General features: G+C 41.3%; 1 protein-coding gene across 3 annotated transcripts in view; it reads left to right on the top strand.

The window, feature by feature from the left end:
- The window catches only part of kif6 (kinesin family member 6), a 229,223-nt gene that overhangs the window by 14,186 nt on the left and 193,459 nt on the right, over nt 1–21,578 (top strand). For 2 of the 3 annotated variants that reach the window (XM_041848347.2, XM_041848348.2), the window contains exon 4: nt 19,283–19,430. The exons of the other annotated variant lie outside the window; for it this stretch is intronic. In XM_041848347.2, coding sequence (XP_041704281.1) covers nt 19,283–19,430 — 148 coding nt within the window. The remainder of the gene's footprint in view (nt 1–19,282; nt 19,431–21,578) is intronic. 3 annotated transcript variants of the gene reach the window in all.

A 21,578-nucleotide genomic window follows, 5' to 3' on the forward strand; every position in this document is an offset into this window, starting at 1 on the left:
CCATGACTAGAGAGAGACTAAACGAATGCAGCAAAGAGCTGAATCAAGCTAGTCGTCTTGACTTCTTTCTTATGTCATTCTCATTGGCACCAAAAGTAAAAAAAAAAAAGTGTTGATAGGGGACAGAATGCGGTCGGACCATCATATAATTGGCATATACATTACTCTTACTGAATTTCAACGTGGGCGAGGATATTGGAAATTCAATCAAAGCCTATTGGATGATAATTTATTTATAATTAGAACAAAGGAATTTATAACTGACTTTTTCCGACATAACATAGGTACAGCGAATCCCCTTATTGTATGGGACACCTTTAAATGTGCCTTTAGAGGTCATGCAATTCAGTACTCATCTCGAAAACAAAAGCAATTTAGGTAAAAATAGTTTATACTAACAAAGGAAATAGAAAGTCTAACAGAACAGATAGATGGCAATAAAAACTGTAACATAGAGGCTCAGAATAAATTTGAGGAAAAACAAAAAGAAATGGAGAAACTTATTCAAGAAAGATCAAGTGTAATATATTATAAAATTAAGCAAACTGGATGGAATATGGGGAAAAATGCACAAAATTCTTCAACATAGGAATGCTACCAAAAATAACTTAATGAAACTGGTTACAATTGACGGAGTCACCCATGATTCACCAAATTATATTTTGAAGGAGGAAACAAAGTACTTTAAGCATATGTTTTCTTTTCAGTCGCCTCCATCTCCTCTAACTGAAGCTAATTGTAGAGATGTTTTTTCTATTGATAATGTAAAATTAACAGCCATACAGAAAAACTCATGTGAAGGTGAAATTACAGAGGAGGAACTTCTGGATGCAGTTAAAGACTTTAAGTCTGGGAAAACTCCATGGTTGGATGGCATACCAGTCGAGGTATACCAAACCTTTTTTGATATACTAAGAGGACCGTTATTAGCATGTTTTAACCACTCCTATGTAAATGGTACATTTATCAGACACTCAAGAAGTAGGTCTGATCTCATTATTACTGAAACAGGATACAAGTGGAAAATGTAAAGATCCAGTCCATAAAAAAAAATTGGAGGCCCCTTACACTTCAGTGTTGTGATGCAAATTCTAGCAAAATATATAGCGCATAGAATTAAAAAGGTATTGTCTGATATTATTCATTCTAATCAGACAGGTTTTTTATATGGAAGATACATTGGAGATAATATAAGGCAAGTATTGGAAACAATAGAACACTATGGAAAATATGGGAAACCAGGCCTGCTATTCATAGCAGACTTCGAAAAGGAATTTGATAAAGTACGACTGGGGTTTATATATAAATGCCTGGAGCATTTCAATTTTGGAGAATCTCTTATAAAATGGGTCAAAATCATGTATAGTAACCCTAGGTGTAAAATAGTAAATAATGGCTATTTCTCAGAAAGTTTTAAACTGTCAAGAGGAGTGAAACAAGGTTGTCCACTATCGGCATATCTATTTATTGTGGCCATCGAGATGTTAGCTATTAAAATCAGATCCAATAATAATATCAGAGGATTAGAAATCCAGGGCTTAAAAACAAAGGTGTCATTGTACGCTGATGATTCATGTTTTCTTTTAAATCCACAACTAGAATCCCTCCACAGCCTCATAGAGGATCTAGATACATTTTCTAACCTCTCTGGATTACAACCAAATTATGACAAATGTACTATATTACGTATTGGATCACTAATAAATAAATGTTTTACATTACCATGTAGTTTACCAATAAAATGGTCTGATGGTGATGTGGATATACTCGGAATACATTTCCCAAAGGAAATAAATGATCTCACTTCAATACATTTTAATAGAAAGTTAGCAAAAATAGATAAGATCTTACTACCATGGAAAGGAAAATACCTGTCAATTTGTGGAAAAATCACCCTGATTAACTCTTTAGTATTATCCCAGTTTACCTATTTGCTTATGTTCTTGCCTACGCCTAGCGAACAGTTTTTTAAATTATATGAGAAAAATATATTTAAAAAATGTTGGAACGGCAAGCCAGACACAATTAAATGGGCCTATTTATATAATGAATATGAATTCGGAGGACAGAAATTATTAAATATTAAAGCATTAGATCTATCTCTAAAAGATTCAGTCATACAAAAGTTATACTTAAATCCGAACTGGTTCTCAAGCAAATTAGTAAGATTGTCTCACCCAATTTTCAAGAAAGGCCTTTTTCCCTTTATTCAGATTACAACAACTCATTTTCAGTTATTTGAAAAGGAAATCATCTCCCAAATGTCACTATTTCTAAAACAAGCCATAGAAAGTTGGTTGCAATTTAATCCTCCAGAAACGACGTACAGAATACGACAGAACAATGCAACAAATATTGTGGTACTAATTGACAAAAAACCTTTATTTTTTGACAGAATGTTTAAAAAAGGTATAATCTTCGTAAATGATATCATCGGTAGGACTGGTGGAGTTATGTCGCACATGCAGCTAACAAAAACATATGGAAATGTCTGCTCTAACCAAAATTACAACCAAATAATTGCAGCCTTACTGCAAAAGTGGAAGAGGAAAGTGGAAGGGGGAGAAAGTAAGGAACTTGTCTGTCGGCCGTGCATTAAATAACATAATTGGTTAAGGAAAACTGTGATAAATAATAAAGTATATCAGTTTCACTTAAGGACCAAAGGATTGACAGCCGTCCCATATAGATTGCAAAATAATTGGGAAGAGATTTTTTATGTACCGATCCCATGGCATAGTGTTTATGAACTGACACGCAAAACGACACCGGATTCAAAAATTAGAACCTTTCAATTTAAATTATTATATAAAATTCTTGCTACCAATATAATGTTATTTATATGGGGGATACAATCTTCCCAGCTCTGAAGATTTAGCTGTGAAGAGACAGAATCATTAGATCATTTGTTTTGGTTCTGTCCATTTGTAGCTTGTTTTTGGACACAGGTCCAGGAATGGCTAAAGGATTGCAATATTTACCTGGAGCTAACCTTGCAGATGGCATTACTGGGTGATCTGAAAAGTCATAGTCAATCGATCAATAATATAATAATACTTTTAGCAAAAATGTTTATTTTTAATTCATCTGTAGAAGCAGTGAGAATAGAAAGGTTCAGAACTTTGTAAAACATCACAGTACGGTTGAAATATATATGGCAAATAGAAATCCTATATGGATGATGTTAAGAGATAGATGGGAGGTATTGAATGGAGTTGAAGGATGGGACTAATAACAAATAACAACAAATAACAACAAATAATAACAAGATAACTAATAATGTAAGCATACTGTGTCCATAATAAGTACACTGCTCAAAAAAATAAAGGAAACACTTAAACAACACATCCTAGATCTGAATGGATGAGAATCTTATTAAATACTTTTTTCTTTACATAGTTGAATGTGCTGACAACAAAATCACACAAAAATTATCAATGGAAATCCCATTTATCAACCCATGGAGGTCTGGATTTTGAGTCACCCTCAAAATTTAAGTGGAAAATCACACTACAGGCTGATCCAACTTTGATATAATGTCCTTAAAACAAGTCAAAATGAGGCTCAGTAGTGTGTGTGGCCTCCACGTGCCTGTATGACCTCCCTACAACGCCTGGGCATGCTCCTGATGAGGTGGCGGATGGTCTCCTGAGGGATCTCCTCCCAGACCTGGACTAAAGCATCCGCCAACTCCTGGACAGTCTGTGGTGCAACGTGGCGTTGGTGGATGGAGCGAGACATGATGTCCCAGATGTGCTCAATTGGATTCAGGTCTGGGGAACAGGCGGTCCATAGCATCAATGCCTTCCTCTTGCAGGAACTGCTGACACACTCCAGCCACATGAGGTCTAGCATTGTCTTACATTAGGAGGAACCCAGGGCCAACCGCACCAGCATATGGTCTCACAAGGGGTCTGAGGATCTCATCTCGGTACCTAATGGCAGTCAGGCTACCTCTGGCGAGCACATGGAGGGCTGTGCGGCCCCCAAAGAAATGCCACCCCACACCATGACTGACCCACCGCCAAACCGGTCATGCTGGAGGATGTTGCAGGCAGCAGAACGTTCTCCACGGCGTCTCCAGACTCTGTCACGTCTGTCACATGTGCTCAGTGTGAACCTGCTTTCATCTGTGAAGAGCACAGGGCGACAGTGGCGAATTTGCCAATCTTGGTGTTCTCTGGCAAATGCCAAACGTCCTGCACGGTGTTGGGCTGTAAGCACAACCCCCACCTGTGGACGTCGGGCCCTCATACCACCCTCATGGAGTCTGTTTCTGACCGTTTGAGCAGACACATGCACATTTGTGGCCTGCTGGAGGTCATTTTGCAGGGCTCTGGCAGTGCTCCTCCGGCTCATTCTTGCACAAAGGCGGAGGTAGCGGTCCTGCTGCTGGGTTGTTGCCCTCCTACGGCCTCCTCCACGTCTCCTGATGTACTGGCCTGTCTCCTGGTAGCGCCTCCATGCTCTGGACACTACGCTGACAGACACAGCAAACCTTCTTGCCACAGCTCGCATTGATGTGCCATCCTGGATGAGCTGCACTACCTGAGCCACTTGTGTGGGTTGTAGACTCCGTCTCATGCTACCACTAGAGTGAAAGCACCGCCAGCATTCAAAAGTGACCAAAACATCAGCCAGGAAGCATAGGAACTGAGAAGTGGTCTGTGGTCACCACCTGCAGAACCACTTCTTTATTGGGGGTGTCTTGCTAATTGCCTATAATTTCCACCTGTTGTCTATTCCATTTGCACAACAGCATGTGAAATTTATTGTCAATCAGTGTTGCTTCCTAAGTGGACAGTTTGATTTCACAGAAGTGTGATTGACTTGGAGTTACATTGTGTTGTTTAAGTGTTCCCTTTATTTTTTTGAGCAGTTGTATAGGTTGTATGTTGGGAGCTTTTGGGAAAGAGCACAGTTAGAAAGATATGGCATATAGAAGCAAACCGCATGGACATCATAAACATGATCGGAGAGGTTGAGAGTAGAAGAAGTTCAGGAGCAAAAACAAATAAAATATAATTATTGTAAAATTGACTGTGTCCATAAGGTGTAGATAGTAAGTATAGGCTGGAAGTAGAGGCCTGGGCATTGTTGTTCACTAATTTACCCCAAGTAGGGAAAGGATGGCGGGGTTGAAAAGTAATAAAGGGGAGTATATATTTAAAAAACATGGGGGATTGGAAGTGATGCAGACAATTACATTGATAGAAGTTACAATCTATCTGCAATATTAAGCTGATCTACCTCCATTAAAAAAAAAAAAACTGCTGTTTTTATGTGTAAGTTAATGTTTAAGTTGTTATTCAGCATTGTCAACACTTTTTTCAACACTTTTATAAGCCATAAAATGCATGTTCTCCCTACTTCCACTCACGCTACAACCAGCACTGCAGCTGCAATGAATGAGTATAGCAAAGTGTTTTGTTAAGCTTGTATTGTTATTATTATTATTATTGGTGCATGAGGCAGAAATAATGCATATGGTTTTGCCATCAGCTGGAAGACTGTGTCCCCTTTTCTCAGCGGAGGGAGGGAGAGAGAAGGCACGGTGAGTCGGGTGAGAGACCACTGCTCGCTCCCTCCCCTCAGACTGACCATCAGATGCAGGCCTTCAGTCCAGTAAAAAATAGCAAATTATAATGCTCACTCAGCTGTGCCTCACAAGTGATACAACAAATGATCGATTACCAGTGTGATCATCTATCATAAAAAAAATATACGTACACTACCGTTCAAAAGTTTGGGGTCACTAAGAAATGTCCTTGTTTTTGAAAGAAAAGCAATTTTCTTGTCCATTAAAATAACATAAAATTGATCAGAAATACAGTGTAGACATTGTTAATGTTGTAAATGGCTATTGTAGCTGGAAACGGCTGATTTTTAATGGAATATCTATATAGGCGTACAGAGGCCCATTATCAGCAACCATCAGTCCTGTGTTCCAATGGCACGTTGTGTTTGCTAATCCAAGGTTATCATTTATAAAGGCTAATTGATCATTAGAAAACCCTTTTACAATTATGTTATCACAGCTGAAAACTGCTGTGGTGATTAAAGAAGCAATACAACTGGCCTTCTTGAGACTAGTTGAGTATCTGGAGCATCGATTACAGGCTCAAAATGGCCAGAAACAAATAACTTTCTTCTAAACCTCGTCAGTCTATTCTTGTTCTGAGAAATGAAGGCTATTCCAGGTGAGAAATTGCCAAGAAACTGAAGATCTCGTACAACGCTGTGTACTACTCCCTTCACAGAACAGCGCAAACTGGCTCTAACCAGAATAGAAAGAGGAGTGGGAGGCCCCGGTGCACAACTGAGCAAGAGGACAAATACATTAGGGTCTAGTTTGAGAAACAGACGCCTCACAGGTCCTCAACTGGCAGCTTCCGGGATGCTGACCTTCTAGGCAGAGTTGCAAAGAAAAAGCCATATAAAAATAAAATTGAAAAAATTGAAAACAAGGACATTTCTACGTGACCCCACATTTTTGAACGGTAGTGTATGTGTGTGTGTATAGATAGCGATAGATAGATAGATATATATATATCTATATCTCAACATGCTCTGAGAAGAACAACATTGGCAGGGCAATTCAAGCGTAGCCAATAAATATATTGGGCCTATTTAGCCTAGTGCACAAACCTCAACATGAACCAATTAACCTGTTTAATTGATTAATGTTGCTTTGGCTTACATTTTTAATAATAATAATAATAATATGCCATTTAGCAGATGCTTTTATCCAAAGCGACTTACTTTTTTTTTTTTTTTCAATGCGTGCATACATTTTTGTGTATGGGTGGTCTCGGGAATCGAACCCACTACCTTGGCGTTACAAGCGCCGTGCTCTACCAGCTGAGCTACAGAGGACCACAAATCATGTTTAAAAACAATTCAGAGCGGTAGATCTCGGCTTGCATTTGGACTCAAAGTGATCTTGACTCAGAAAAGGTTGGCGACCACGGATGTAGGTTAGCCTATTCGATAACAGTTTTCATATGATAAATGTTACATTTTGGGAATCGGACAATTAGATTCTTATCAATGACTCACATAGGTCTATTTAATTGATGTCACACTTAGTGGTCAAATCAGCAGAATTAACACTGATATAAAATGTTGTTATTCTTATCATTGTCAATCTCTCAGTTCAAGTATTTTCAAACTTGGCAGAGGTAGGCTACTCTTCTTACATGGTGTCTCAGAGAGTTTTACCCTTGGCCTAAGGTTAGACTAATTCAGGGTTTGCTCCCAAAGGGAGAAAGGCAATAACAACGGCATTTACTTGGAATTTCCTGCGATCAAATGTCTTGAAGTTGTTATCTGAATGTTTCTCTCTCCTCATTTCTCCACCCCTACCATGCTCAATTTCTCTTTGTCTCCCCTGCACTCTGGTCCTAATTCCACCTCTTACTCATAATATGGGTATTTATGGAATCCACAAGTGCTTTGCATTATCGTCAGTATTAGGAGACATAAACAACACGGTGAGATGTCTGGGTTGACTCAGGGCTCAAATATATTTTTACCTGACTCAGACCATAGCCTTCTGTCTTCGGTTACCCTTCCATAGACCTCTGAACAGTTCTCCAATTGGTTCAGCAGGTCGTGAGACTTTTGCTTATCAAGACAGAAATTCACTGGCATATAGATGCCAGCTTTAGGGCCAGGATGTGGCCCCATGTCATTGGGGGGCATTGATTCAAACGATGGGTTGTCTTTCTCCAATGTGAGATATTTCTTAGTCAGTTGCCTTGGGTATATTGGATTCGCATTTACTGTGATCTGATGGAATGTTCTAGATTCCTGAAGGTCTTAACCTTTTTAAATCCAGTCTCGCCAGTGGCTAAATCAGAGGTGTAAGTAGCCCTGTTGATGTTTTGCCCCCACTGGTGATGAATGGCGATGGAATGTATTCAAAAAATGCTGACAATGTTATGGACACATGGAGGTAGTCAGCAAATTCATTAGGTGTTGAAGAGCCATGAATGACACGACATAGGCGTTTTCTTACCTCATATGTACAGTTGAAGTCGGAAGTTTACATGCACCTTAGCCAAATACATTTAAACTCAGTTTTCACAATTCCTGACATTTAACCTTGTAAAAAAACACCACTTTAAAAAAACACCACTTTATTTTAAGAATGTGAAGTGTCAGAATAATAGTAGAGTGATTTATTTCAGCTTTTATTTCTTTCTTCACATTCCCAGTGGGTCAGAAGTTTACATACACTCATTTAGTATTTGGTAGCATTGCCTTTATATTGTTTAACTTGGGTCAAACGTTTCGGGTAGCCTTCCACAACCTTCCCACAATAATTTGGGTGAATTTTGGCCCATTCCTCCTGACAGAGCTGATGTAACGGAGTCAGGTTTGTAGGCCTCTTGCTCGCACACACTTTTTCAGTTCTGCCCACTAATTTTCTATAGGATTGAGGTCAGGGCTTTGTGATGGCCACTCCAATACCTTGACTTTGTTGTCCTTAAGCCATTTTGCCACAACTTTGGAAGTATGCTTGGGGTCATTGTCCATTTGGAAGACCCATTTGTGACCAAGCTTTAACTCCCTGACTGATGTCTTGAGATGTTGCTTCAATATATCCACATAATTTTCCTTCCTCATGATGCCATCTATTTTGTAAAATGCACCAGTCCCTCCTGCAGCAAAGCACTCCCACAGCATGATGCTGCCACCCACGTGCTTCACGGTTGGGATGGTGTTCTTCGGCTTGCAAGCCTCCCCCTTCTCCTCCAAACATAACGATGGTCATTATGGCCAAACAGTTATATTTGTGTTTCATCAGACCAGAGGACATTTCTCCAAGAAGTATGATCTTTGTCCCCATGTGCAGTTGCAAATCGTAGTCTTTTTTATGGTGGTTTTGGAGCAGTGGCTTCTTCCTTGCTGAACGTTTTTTCAGGTTATGTCAATATAGGACTCGTTTTACTGTGGATATAGATACTTCTGTACCTGTTTCCTCCAGCATCTTCACAAGGTCCTTTACTGTTGTTCTGGGATTGATTTTTCACTTTTCGCACCAAAGTACTTTCATCTCTAGGAGACAGAACGCGTCTCCTTCCTGAGCGGTATAACGGCTGCGTGGTCCCATGGTGTTTATACATGCGTACTATTGTTTGTACAGATGAATGTGGTACCTTCAGGCGTTTGGAAATTGCTCCCAAGGATGAACCAGACTTGTGGAGGTCTACACATTTTTCTGAGGTCTTGACTGATTTCTTTTGATTTTCCCATGATGTCAAGCGAAGAGGCACTGAGTTTGAAGGTAGGCCTTGAGATACATCCACAGGTACACCTCCAATTGATTCAAAAAATTTCAATTAGCCTATCAGAAGCTTCTAAAGACATCATTTTCTGGAATGTTTAAAGCTGTTTAAAGGCACAGTCAACTTAGTGAATGTAAACTTCTGACCCACTGGAATTGTGATACAGTGAATTATAAGTGAAATAATCTGTCTGTTAACAATTGTTGGAAAAATTACTTGTGTCATGCAGTTTTAATGACTCCAACCTAAGTGTATGTAAACTTCCGACTTCAACTGTATCACACCTATATTTGGATGCATAAAGTCTAATTTCCAGACATGGTAGCCAAGGCTATTGCTGAGAAGAGTGTTTTTCTCTAGATTATTCTCTTACATGTAGCCCCCAAAACATTTTTTTTTTACATTAAATTGACAAAGGTCATTTTCAGGAAACAGTGCGGTGTAGCCAGGTCTAGTAGGAAATCGTTGACAGAATAAAAAGCAGCTGTTAGAACATCACAAGCCTATGCAATTGGACACCTAGCGTTTAATTTACTTTTCCACATCAAAAATGGTAATAGCTGTCAAGTTGTTATTTTTCCAAGTGCCCAGGCTGGAGCTGCGTTCTCTCTGTAGTTCATCCAAAAACCACTCATTTGAACACCAATCACTGTCTCCACTGAGATGTAACCAAAACCCACAGCGTTTACAGTCAAGCAACAGTAATGACACTAATGATAAAATACTTATTATGTTATCTTATTTATGCTGAGCTGGCAAGTCGACCTTAGTCTCACTCTCAGCACATTGTAACAAAAGTATCTCTAGACTGCCCCTGTCCCGGACAGGATAGCTACGGCGGCTTTCTCATGCAACCTGTTGCCTGTTCTTGGGAGAAGTGTGGAGGTGGAGTGGTAACGCTCTCCACCTGAGTAGTACCCCGGGGTTCAATCCCCACATCTACCCTTCCTACTGTTCTCCCACTTGCCTGTCTTCCCCTCTGTTTCTAACTTTCTAAATAAACATTACATGTAAAAAGGAATATGTACACTACCGGTCAAACGTTTTAGAACACCTACTCATTCAAGGGTTTTTCTTTATTTTTACTATTTTCTACATTGTAGAATAATAATGAAGACATCAAAACTATGAAATAACACATATGGAATCATGTAGCAACCAAAAAACTGTTAAACAAATATTTGAGTTTCTTCAAATAGCCACCCTTTGCTTTGATGACAGCTTTGCACACTCTTGGCATTCTCTCAACCAGCTTCACCTGGAATGCTTTTCCAACAGTGTTGAAGGAGTTCCCACATATGCTGAGCACTTGTTGGCTGCCTTTCCTTCACTCTGCGGTCCAACTCATCCCAAACCATCTCAATTTGGTTGAGGTCGAGTGATTGTGGAGGCCAGGTCATCTGATGCAGCACTCCATCACTCTCCTTCTTGGTAAAATAGCCCTTACACAGCCTGGAGGTGTGTTGGGTCATTGTCCTGTTGAAAAACAAATGATAGTCCCACGAAGCCCAAACCAGAAGGGATGGGTTATCGCTGCAGAACGCTGTGGTAGCCATGCGGGTTAAGTGTGCCTTGAATTCTAATTAAATCACAGACAGTGTCACCAGCAAAGCACCCCCACACTATAACACCTCCTCCTCCATGCATTACGGTGGGAAAGTACACATGCGAGATCATTCGTTCACCCACACCTCGTTTTACAAAGACACAGCGGTTGGAACTAAAAATCTCCAATTTGGACTCCAGACGAAAGGACACATTTCCACCGGTCTAATGTCCATTGCTCGTGTTTCTTGGCCCAAGCAAGTCTCTTCTACTTATTGGTGTCCGTATTCGACCATGAAGGCCTGATTCACACAGTCTCCTCTGAACAGTTGATGTTGAGATGTGTCTGGTACTTGAACTCTGTGAAGCATTTATTTGGGCTGCAATTTCTGAGGCTGGTAACTCTAATGAACTTATCCTCTGCAGCAGCGGTAACTCTGGGTCTTCCATTCCTGTGGCAGTCTTCATGAGAGCCAGTTTCATCATAGCACTTGATGGTTTTTGCGACTGCACTTGAAGAAGCTTTCAAAGTTCTTGAAATTTTCCGGATTGACTGACCTTCATGTCTTAAAGTAATGATGGACTGTCATTTTCTTTGCTTATTTGAGCTGTTCTTGCCATAGTATGGACTTGGTCTTTTACCAAATAGGGCTATCTTCTGTATACCACCCCTACCTTGTCACAACACAACTGATTGGCTCAAATGCATTAAGAAGGAAAGAAATTCCACAAATTTAACTTTTAAGAAGGCACACCTGTTACTTGAAATGCATTCCAGGTGACTACCTCATGAAGCTGGTTGAGAGAATGACAAGGGTGTGCAAAGCTGTCATCAAAGCAAAGGGTGGCTATTTGAAGAATCTCAAATATAACATTTTGATTTGTTTAACACTTTTGTTTACTACATGATTCCATATGTGTTATTTCATAGTTTTGATTTTTATTATTCTACAATGTAGAAAATGGTAAAAATAAAGAAAAACCCTGGAATGAGTAGGTGTTCTAAAGCTTTTGACCGGTAGTGTACATACAGTGGGGAAAACAAGTATTTAGTCAGCCACCAATTGTGCAAGTTCTCCCACTTAAAAAGATGAGAGAGGCCTGTAATTTTCATCATAGGTACACGTCAAGTATGACAGACTAATTGAGGAAAAAAATCCAGAAAATCACATTGTAGGATTTTTTATGAATTTATTTGCAAATTATGGTGGAAAATAAGTATTTGGTCACCTACAAACAAGCAAGATTTCTGGCTCTCACAGATCTGTAACTTCTTCTTTAAGAGGCTCCTCTGTCCTCCACTCGTTACCTGTATTAATGGCACTTGTTTGAACTTGTTATCAGTATAAAATACACCTGTCCACAACCTCAAACAGTCACACTCCAAACTCCACTATGGCCAAGACCAAAGAGCTGTCAAAGGACACAAGAAACAAAATTGTAGACCTGCACCAGGCTGGGAAGACTGAATCTGCAATAGGTAAGCAGCTTGGTTTGAAGAAATCAACTGTGGGAGCAATTATTAGGAAATGGAAGACATACAAGACCACTGATAATCTCCCTTGATCTGGGGCTCCACGCAAGATCTCACCCGTGGGGTCAAAATGATCACAAGAACGGTGAGCAAAAATCCCAGAACCACACAGGGGGACCTAGTGAATGACCTGCAGAGAGCTGGGACCAAAGTAACAAAGCCTGCCATCAGTAACACACTATGCCGCCAGGGACTCAAATCCTGCAGTGCCAGACGTGTCCCCCTGCTTAAGCCAGTACATGTCCAGGCCCGTCTGAAGTTTGCTAGAGTGCATTTGGATGATCCAGAAGAGGATTGGGAGAATGTCATATGGTCAGATGAAACCAAACTAGAACTTTTTGGTAAAAACTCAACTCGTCGTGTTTGGAGGACAAATAATGCTGAGTTGCATCCAAAGAACACCATACCTACTGTGAAGCATGGGGGTGGAAACATCATGCTTTGGGGCTGTTTTTCTGCAAAGGGACCAGGACGACTGATCCGTGTAAAGGAAAGAATGAATGGGGCCATGTATCGTGAGATTTTGAGTGAAAACCTCCTTCCATCAGCAAGGGCATTGAAGATGAAACGTGGCTGGGTCTTTCAGCATGACAATGATCCCAAACACACCGCCCGGGCAACGAAGGAGTGGCTTCGTAAGAAGCATTACAAGGTCCTGGAGTGGCCTAGCCAGTCTCCAGATCTCAACCCCATAGAAAATCTTTGGAGGGAGTTGAAAGTCCGTGTTGCCCAGCGACAGCCCCAAAACATCACTGCTCTAGAGGAGATCTGCATGGATGAATGGGCCAAAATACCAGCAACAGTGTGTGAAAACCTTGTGAAGACTTACAGAAAACGTTTGACCTGTGTCATTGCCAACAAAGGGTATATAACAAAGTATTGAGAAACTTTTGTTATTGACCAAATACTTATTTTCCACCATAATTTGCAAATAAATTCATAAAAAATCCTACAATGTGATTCTCTGGATTTTTTTTCTCATTTTGTCTGTCATAGTTGACGTGTACCTATGATGAAAATTACAGGCCTCTCATCTTTTTAAGTGGGAGAACTTGCACAATTGGTGGCTGACTAAATACTTTTTTCCCCACTGTACATACATACATATACTGTATATATGATACTTTATTGTCCATTTACATGGAAATTCATTCTGTGACGTCAGCATACACAACACAATATATGACATGCAGTACGGAAAACTGGAAAGTTAGTACACAAGTCAAACATTTACATTTCCACATATTCAAAGTCTCTGCGGCTTACCGTCCAACGGTGCATTGGGCCTGCATCTGTCCCAATGGCTGATGGAAGGAAACTTGCCTTGCTCCTATTCTTACTGAACAGTCGGACCTTTTTAATCTCCTTCCAGTAGCTCCAAACATTGGGCAAGATTGTGTGTGTTGGCTCCTCCATGATGCGATTGGCCATGTCCCTTTCCCGTTTATTATAGAGTCCCTGAATCCCCCTGCACTGCAGCACGCCTGAGGATCACAGTCTGCCTGAGGATACCCTTATTGGCCACTGACAGCCCACAGTACCAGGCCAGGACACAGAAAATCAGCACACTCTCTAAATGGCAGGTGTAGTAGTTGGAGAATATCCGGGTGTTGATATTCAGTTGTCTCAGTCTGCGCAGGAAGTGCAGTCATTGTTGGCATTTTTTTTATTGATGTTGGCATTAAAAGAGTGTGTTGTCCATGATGGTTCCCAGGTACTAAAAACCCCACTCTCTCTACCTCTTCACCACCCAGGACTATGTGGCTCACTGTGTCTGCCTTCCTCCGGAAACCGATTAGCAGTTATTTTGTTTTGTTGATGTTGAGTGTGAGGTAGTTGTTATTGCAACAGTCACGGACCCTGTTTACTTCTGTTTGGAAATGCAGTGTGTCATCTGAGAGGTCGACAAGGGCGGTGTCATCTGCATATTTCACTGCCAAGCAGTCTGTCGGAACCTCTCAGGTCATTGGTGTGTATGGAGAATAGCACTGGATGACAGTTCCTTGGGGTTTGCCGGTAGATGTACACAGAGGAAGGGATGTTGCGTTGTTGAACATGACATACTGCCCCACCGTTCAGCAGGAAGTCCAGCACCCACAAGGTAATGCTGGGGTCCACCTGTAGGTGGGAGAGTTTGTCACAGAGAAGGTGAGGTTGCATGCAATTAAAAGCAGAGAAGTGCAGGAAAAGGATGCACACATAAGAGTAAGGCCTCTCCAGGTGTCACGGCACTGTGCAACACCTGAAGGACTGCATCCTCCGCTGATCTGTTCTTCCTGTATGCAAACTGCATTGGGTTAAGGGCTCCATCCACACACCTGAGATGTGTAGGTATAAAGCGCTCAATCAATCAAATGTATTTATAGAGCCCTTTTTACAACAGCAGTTGTCACAAAGTGCTTATACAGAAACCAAGCCTAAAACCCCAGAGAGTAAGCAATGCAGATGTAGAGGCACGGTGGCTAGGAAAAACACCCTAGAAAGGCAGAAACCTGTGAAGAAACCTAAAGAGGAACCAGGCTCTGAGGGGTGGCCAGTCTTCTTCTGGCTGTGCCAGGTGGAGATTATAACAGTACATGGCCATTAAGGCCAGATCGTTCTTCAAGATGTTCAAACGTTCATAGATGACCAGCAGGGTCAAATAATAATCCCAGTGGTTGTAGAGGGTGCAAGAGGTCAGCACCTCGGGAGTTAATGTCAGTTGGCTTTTCATAGCCAAGCATTTAGAGATTGAGACAGCATGAGCGGGGGGAGGTCCGGTGAACAGGTCAGGGTTCCATGGCCACAGGCAGAACAGCAGAAACTGGGTCAGCAGCACTACTAGGGATGGGGACAGCCAGGAGTCATCAGGCCAGATAGTTCTAAGGCATGGTCCTAGGGCTCAGGTCCTCCGGGAGGAGAGAGAGGGCGAGATGGGAGAATCAGAAGGAGCATATCTAACATCACACAGGAGAATTACACCAGATATTACAGACTGACCCTAGCCCCCCGACACATACACTATTGCAGCGTAGATACAGGAGACTGAGACAGGGGGCTAGGTTACGTCTACATTTACCCCCAGACAGGGACAACCAGGCAGGGAACCCCACACACTTTGACAAAGCACAGCCCCCCACACCACTAAAGGGTTATCAACAAGCCACTAACTTACTACCCTGAGACAAGGCCGAGTATAGCCCACGAAGATCTCCCTACCGCACAAGCCTGAGGACAGGAAGGATGGAAGAGCGCGCGCAAGCTCCGCTGGACTGTTCTTCTTTAGAACTGGTTGGATCTCAGATGTCTTCCAGATTGAGGGAACCATGACTTTTGATAAGGAGCTGTTTAAGTGAGTGCAAAATATGTCTGCCAGCTCATCTGAGCATTCCTTCAGTAGCCGTCCCTTGATGTCTGGTCAGGGTGCTTTGTTGGATTTGATTCTCTTGCAGACCCATCTCACCACCTCCTTCTCAATGGTTGGCACCTCCCTCCATCCAGGGCCTGGAGCGCCAATTTTTCCCTGTCCTCTGCAGGATTTTCACTTCCGCTTTGTTGTCAGCAGAAAAAGCTGTCTGTTTCAACTTAAGTGTCTGTTTAAGCTCCGCGGTAATGACTTTTTTGTTATTTGGATAGCATTTCACCATCCTTGTAGGGGCTAACATGCCCTCATAGAAATGGATATATGCAGTCACTGCTGATACTGACTCCTCAAGGGTATGATCCATTATAAAACTGTCCCAGTTTGTACAGGACAAACATCCTTGCAGGCTTTCTATAGCTTCCTCTGACCATATCTGGACTGCCCTTTCCTTAATCTTTTCCTGTTTCACTTTCTGTTTGTATGTTGGCAGTAATTTAATTGCATAATTGTCCGACGTGCTCACTGGGGGCTTCTGCAGTGACGTATATACCCCTTTATTATTACCATAACACAAGTCCAATTTACTATCTCCCCATGGGCTACAAGTGATATTGTTCATAGTTTGGTAGGATATTATGAAGTAAGAAGGAGTTAAAATACAGTATAAATAAAGAAGTGTGGAGGAAAAGAGGGAGAGGAGTAGGCCTAAGGGATGGTGAAGTGCCCTAAGAAGGGCTTTGCCCGTCTCCAGGAAGACTGACGTGTAAACAGGAAGAAGTGTTTGGAAACACCCAGGCTTAAGTGGGTGAGCCCAGGCCGCATCATTAGGCCTGTCGTTATGACACATAACCAGTGTCCGTCTTTCCTCTTTTCCCCATAGCAGGCATGAGTCATTCTTGTTAGGGATAAGCTTTTTCCAAATGACCCCCTATTTCCTATTTATTGCACTACTTTTGACCAGGGCCCATAGGGTTCTGTTCAAATGTAGTGCACTTTATAGGGAATAGGGGGCCACTTGGAACGCAGTCCAAAGTGTCTGCCCAACAACGTCCATCCCAGCTAGAGCAACCCACCCTTCTCATGAATGGATGTCATTTTTTGTATAGACTGATGGATGAGACCATTTATTCACTTTTTTGTAGATGGTACGGCAGGGTTTCGTAGAAGGCGTACACGAGTGGAGGAGCCAAGGCTCACCGCTCTAAAATAAGGGTTTGAATGTCCCAAACAAAAATAGCTTGAGGCTGAAATTTTCTGAAAGATGTCAATTCAATGATTCAGAGTGTGATACTATTACTGTTGCTATAGGCCTTAAAAGTGTATTAACTGATATCTGGTTCCCTAAAATTGACATCATGGTGAGGACAGAATGTATCTTAACCTTTGATCAAAACTGATGTGACCGGCTTTGTAGTAATTTAGTAATGAAAGCCCGTTTTTCAGCCAACCTACCATAGACCTTTCTTTCCTTCCCACGGACCTTCGTTAGCAATCCATTTGGATGTACATTTCACTCAATTACAGGTTCAGGTCTCTTCAAAAGGGTTTCAATTCCATGTCGCTCTTCTGCACGTGTGGTGTCTCGTTGAATGCCAAACCAAAATATAGTCTCACCAAGACACCAACCAGACACAAAACCCTGCTGACTGGGCTTGGGCCCTCTCCTTCACTCAACCAAGACATTCCTGCTCACCGGCAGATCAGTCTGTCTGTGGCCATCGTTGTCTGTCTTTCGTTACAATCTTTTCCTGTAGATTTATAGTGTCAGCTTCAATTCAATCAAGTGTCGGGGGAGTTTTAGGTTGGTGTCCTCTTAACGGTGGGATAATGTTGGCTTACCGGTGCTGGTCCCTCCCTATCCGCCACTTAAACCAACGTGTCTGAGTGCCTGAGGCTGGTCTAGCGGGTAACGGCACCGCCTGCAGCACATACAGATTTAGGATCTTCATTTGAGCCAGTTTGTTACAGCAGGAAAATAATCCTGCAGCAACAGGAAATGTGAATTATTATGTGAATTATAATTAATGGACATTTTTGTAGGGGTTGACACATTTTTTGTAAGGGAAACCCAAGTCTGACATTTCAAAGTGGAAATTACAAACTTCAGAAGCCTTTTTAAACCTCAAATATACTTAAAGTTTTACATTTCCTGAATTGCAGGAAAGTTCTCCGGCAACAGGGTGATCACATTAAGATCCAACATCTGTGTACACCACCCCAGCGTGGGTAGGAATCCCAACCCCACCACTATTCTGCATCTTCCTCCCTTCACGGTCTCCTGACACGTTTCCTACTATCCCTATCTGAATAAAATACAAAAAATGTATATAAAACAAAACAAAAAAACAACGTGTCTGCGAATAGTGAGTTGGACATGGTGAAAGAGAACGAAATGGAGGTGGTCCTCATCATCCTTATGTCTCTTGCCCTCTCCCATTTTTATGTTGTTGTGGACGTTCATTTGCCCTGAAACTATGTAGCTAAGTCTTAGCTTCAGTAGTGAACTCCTTTGGTAACCAGAATGTTAATTAGTCAGTATTAGCACAAGGACAGTAGATAAATAGTAGTGTGTTTTAACACTTTGCTCTTGTCACACATGACTTAAAAAACAAAGATAATATTTGTGTGTATTACCTCTTTAGTTTCTCTGTACTTTATAGAATAGTTACACCATTGTATTTGCATCTCATAATGGTGGGCAAATGTTCCTGTGAGTACTGTCATACCTGCTAGTTAAAGGAACATTACACTTTCAATCCGAAGTTTGTGAGATGTTTTCAGACCTCCAAAGTTGTCTGATGTCAAGATGAAACCACGTCCCATCTAGCCTATATGCCTCAATCCCAAATGAATGGAAAAGATAAGCACAGAATAAAACCAGGAAATGAGACGGTGCTCATCTTTTCCATTTAGGGGTTAAGTGAGGCATATAGCCTCCTGAGTGGCGCAGTGGTCTAAGGCACTGCATTGCAGTGCTAGCTGTGCCACTAGAGATCCTGGTTCGAATCCAGGCTCTGTCGTAGCCGGCCGCGACCTGGAGACCCATGGGGCGGCGCACAATTGGCCCAGCGTCGTCCAGGGTAGGGGAGGGAATGGCCGGCAGGGATGTAGCTCAGTTGGTAGAGCATGGCATTTGCAACGCCAGGGTTGTGGGTTCGATTCCCGTATGAAAAATAAATAAAAATGTATGCACTCACTAACTGTAAGTCGCTCTGGATAAGAGCGTCTGCTAAATGACTAAAATGTAAATGTAAATATAGCTAGATCTACACAACCGATGTCATTGGATGTGGTTTCAGCTTGACATTAGTCTACTTTTGAGGTCTGAATATATCTGACAAACTTTCATTTATGAGTGAAATGTCCCTTTTAAGTTCTCCCTCCAGAAGCCAATTTGAGCTTGATGTTGATCTTGGTTTGTCTGGGCAGTATGTGGACGGGATACAACACCCTGCTCTTTCCACACAATTTAAACCAGAATATACACCAGAATATAATTTTGTATACGATTACCTGTATAGTTACTGTGTAGTGTATTTGCACCTTGTTCTTGGTCTTTCTGGACAGTGTGTTGTTGGGATACAATGGTACCATCTTTGCCTATGGCCAAACTGGCAGCGGGAAGACCTTCACCATCACAGGAGGCGCTGAGCGCTACAGTGACCGGGGCATCATCCCTCGCACGCTCTCTTACCTCTACCAGCACTTCAGCCAGGTCAGTCGTGTGATGGACCTAATGCTGTGTAATTTTGGATTATGCTGATTTACTCCTTTAGGGGAGAATCCTACCTCCTACTTCAGTCAAATTTTCACTTAGGACAACATTTTTCCCACACAAAATCAGCTGTGCTGTGAACTAACACACTGCAAAATTCTAAATAGCGGGAGCTTCGATACGGTACCTCGCGATTGCGTTGCGTGTGGCGTGTCTATCACGCTGTAATCTCTTGTGGACAGACAGAGGTAACATAAATGGTAACTAACGTGGAACTTTTATTCCAGTGTAGTGATTTTTTTTTGTCACTGATCATTTGGACAAATCATGATTTTGCCGGTGCTTGCATCTTTCAAATTTCGCAAGTGGAGGGGAGATGTGACCCACAGACTTGGCCAAAACATGCAGAGAGTCGGGGGGTGGAGCTACCGCCCTGCTTCCGCTCCTTGTTCTAGTATCACATCTCCCCCAGAACCTAAATTGAGCATCTGACGCAATTACGCAAGATTTTAGTTCTGGGTTGCCAAGATTAATCGCGCTGTAACTAAATCTCCTGTTGAACTAAAGTTTCTCCTCATGGAAATTGTTAAAGAAAAGTTACAACATAAGTAATTCTCGATTATAATTTCACTTGCTGTGCGTTCGCTCACAGCGCAGTGCAGTGTGTCTTTGCAAGTGGAAAATATCAACTTCAGTCAGTGGTGTAGTAAAAATAGTTTTTAAAATATTTGGGTGTCTGTACTTTACTATTTATATTTTTGACTACTTTTACTTTTACTTCACTACATTCCTAAAGAAAATAATGTACTTTTTACTCCATACATTTTCCCTGACACCCAAATGTACTTCTTACATTTTGAATGCTTAGCAGGACAGGAAAATGGTCCAATTCACATCCCTGGTCATCTCTACGGCCTCTGATATGGTGGACTCACTATACACAAATGCTTCGTTTGTAAATTATATCTGAGTGTTGGAGTATGCCCCTGGCTATCCGTAAATAAAAAAACAATAAAATGGTGCCATCTGGTTTGCTTAAAATAAGGAATTTGAAATAATTTATACTTTTACTTTTGATACGTAAGTATATTTAAAACCAAATACTTTAAGACTTTTACTCAAGTAGTATTTTACTGGGTGACTTTTACCTGAGTCATTTTCTATTAAAGTATCTTTACTTTTACTCAAGTATGACAATTGCGTACTTTTTCCACCACTGCCTTCAGTCTCCCATCGACATCAATGGACGACTAAGTGAAAATTAGACCTTAGAGAGCATCTAGGCCATTGACAAATATCCTCCATCTCACTCACAAGTTTTTCCAGGTCGCTCCAGTTGAGGCCGCTTTTATCATGTAACCCATTTTCAATCAAGTTTAGGCTATTGCACACATCCACTAGTGTGTAGGCCAGCTTTAGCCAGAGGATGTGAGTGACATAAATGCAGAAAATGGCATGATATCCAATTTAATCACACCGAGAACAAGCCAAGAATTAACACGTGAATTGGCTTTTGATGTATCGCCTCTGTAGCTAGATAAGAAAGATAATCTAACAATCATTACTAACTTATATTTGCAACTAAATGAGTTTGGATATCCCATACACTACAACTATTTTATTAGCAGTGCATAATATGTTTATTGTTTACATACCTATGTTACAGTGGGGAAAAAAAGTATTTAGTCAGCCACCAATTGTGCAAGTTCTCCCACTTAAAAAGATGAGAGAGGCCTGTAATTTTCATCATAGGTACACATCAACTATGACAGACAAATTGAGAAAAAACAAAACAGAAAATCACATTGTAGGATTTTTTATGAATTTATTTGCAAATTATGGTGGAAAATAAGTATTTGGTCACCTACAAACAAGCAAGATTTCTGGCTCTCACAGACCTGTAACTTCTTCTTTAAGAGGCTCCTCTGTCCTCCACTCGTTACCTGTATTAATGGCACCTGTTTGAACTTGTTATCAGTATAAAAGACACCTGTCCACAACCTCAAACAGTCACACTCCAAACTCCACTATGGCCAAGACCAAAGAGCTGTCAAAGGACACCAGAAACAAAATTGTAGACCTGCACCAGGCTGGGAAGACTGAATCTGCAATAGGTAAGCAGCTTGGTTTGAAGAAATCAACTGTGGG

The sequence above is a fragment of the Coregonus clupeaformis genome, chromosome 37, assembly GCF_020615455.1.
Source record: "Coregonus clupeaformis isolate EN_2021a chromosome 37, ASM2061545v1, whole genome shotgun sequence".
Taxonomy (NCBI): Eukaryota; Metazoa; Chordata; class Actinopteri; order Salmoniformes; family Salmonidae; genus Coregonus; species Coregonus clupeaformis.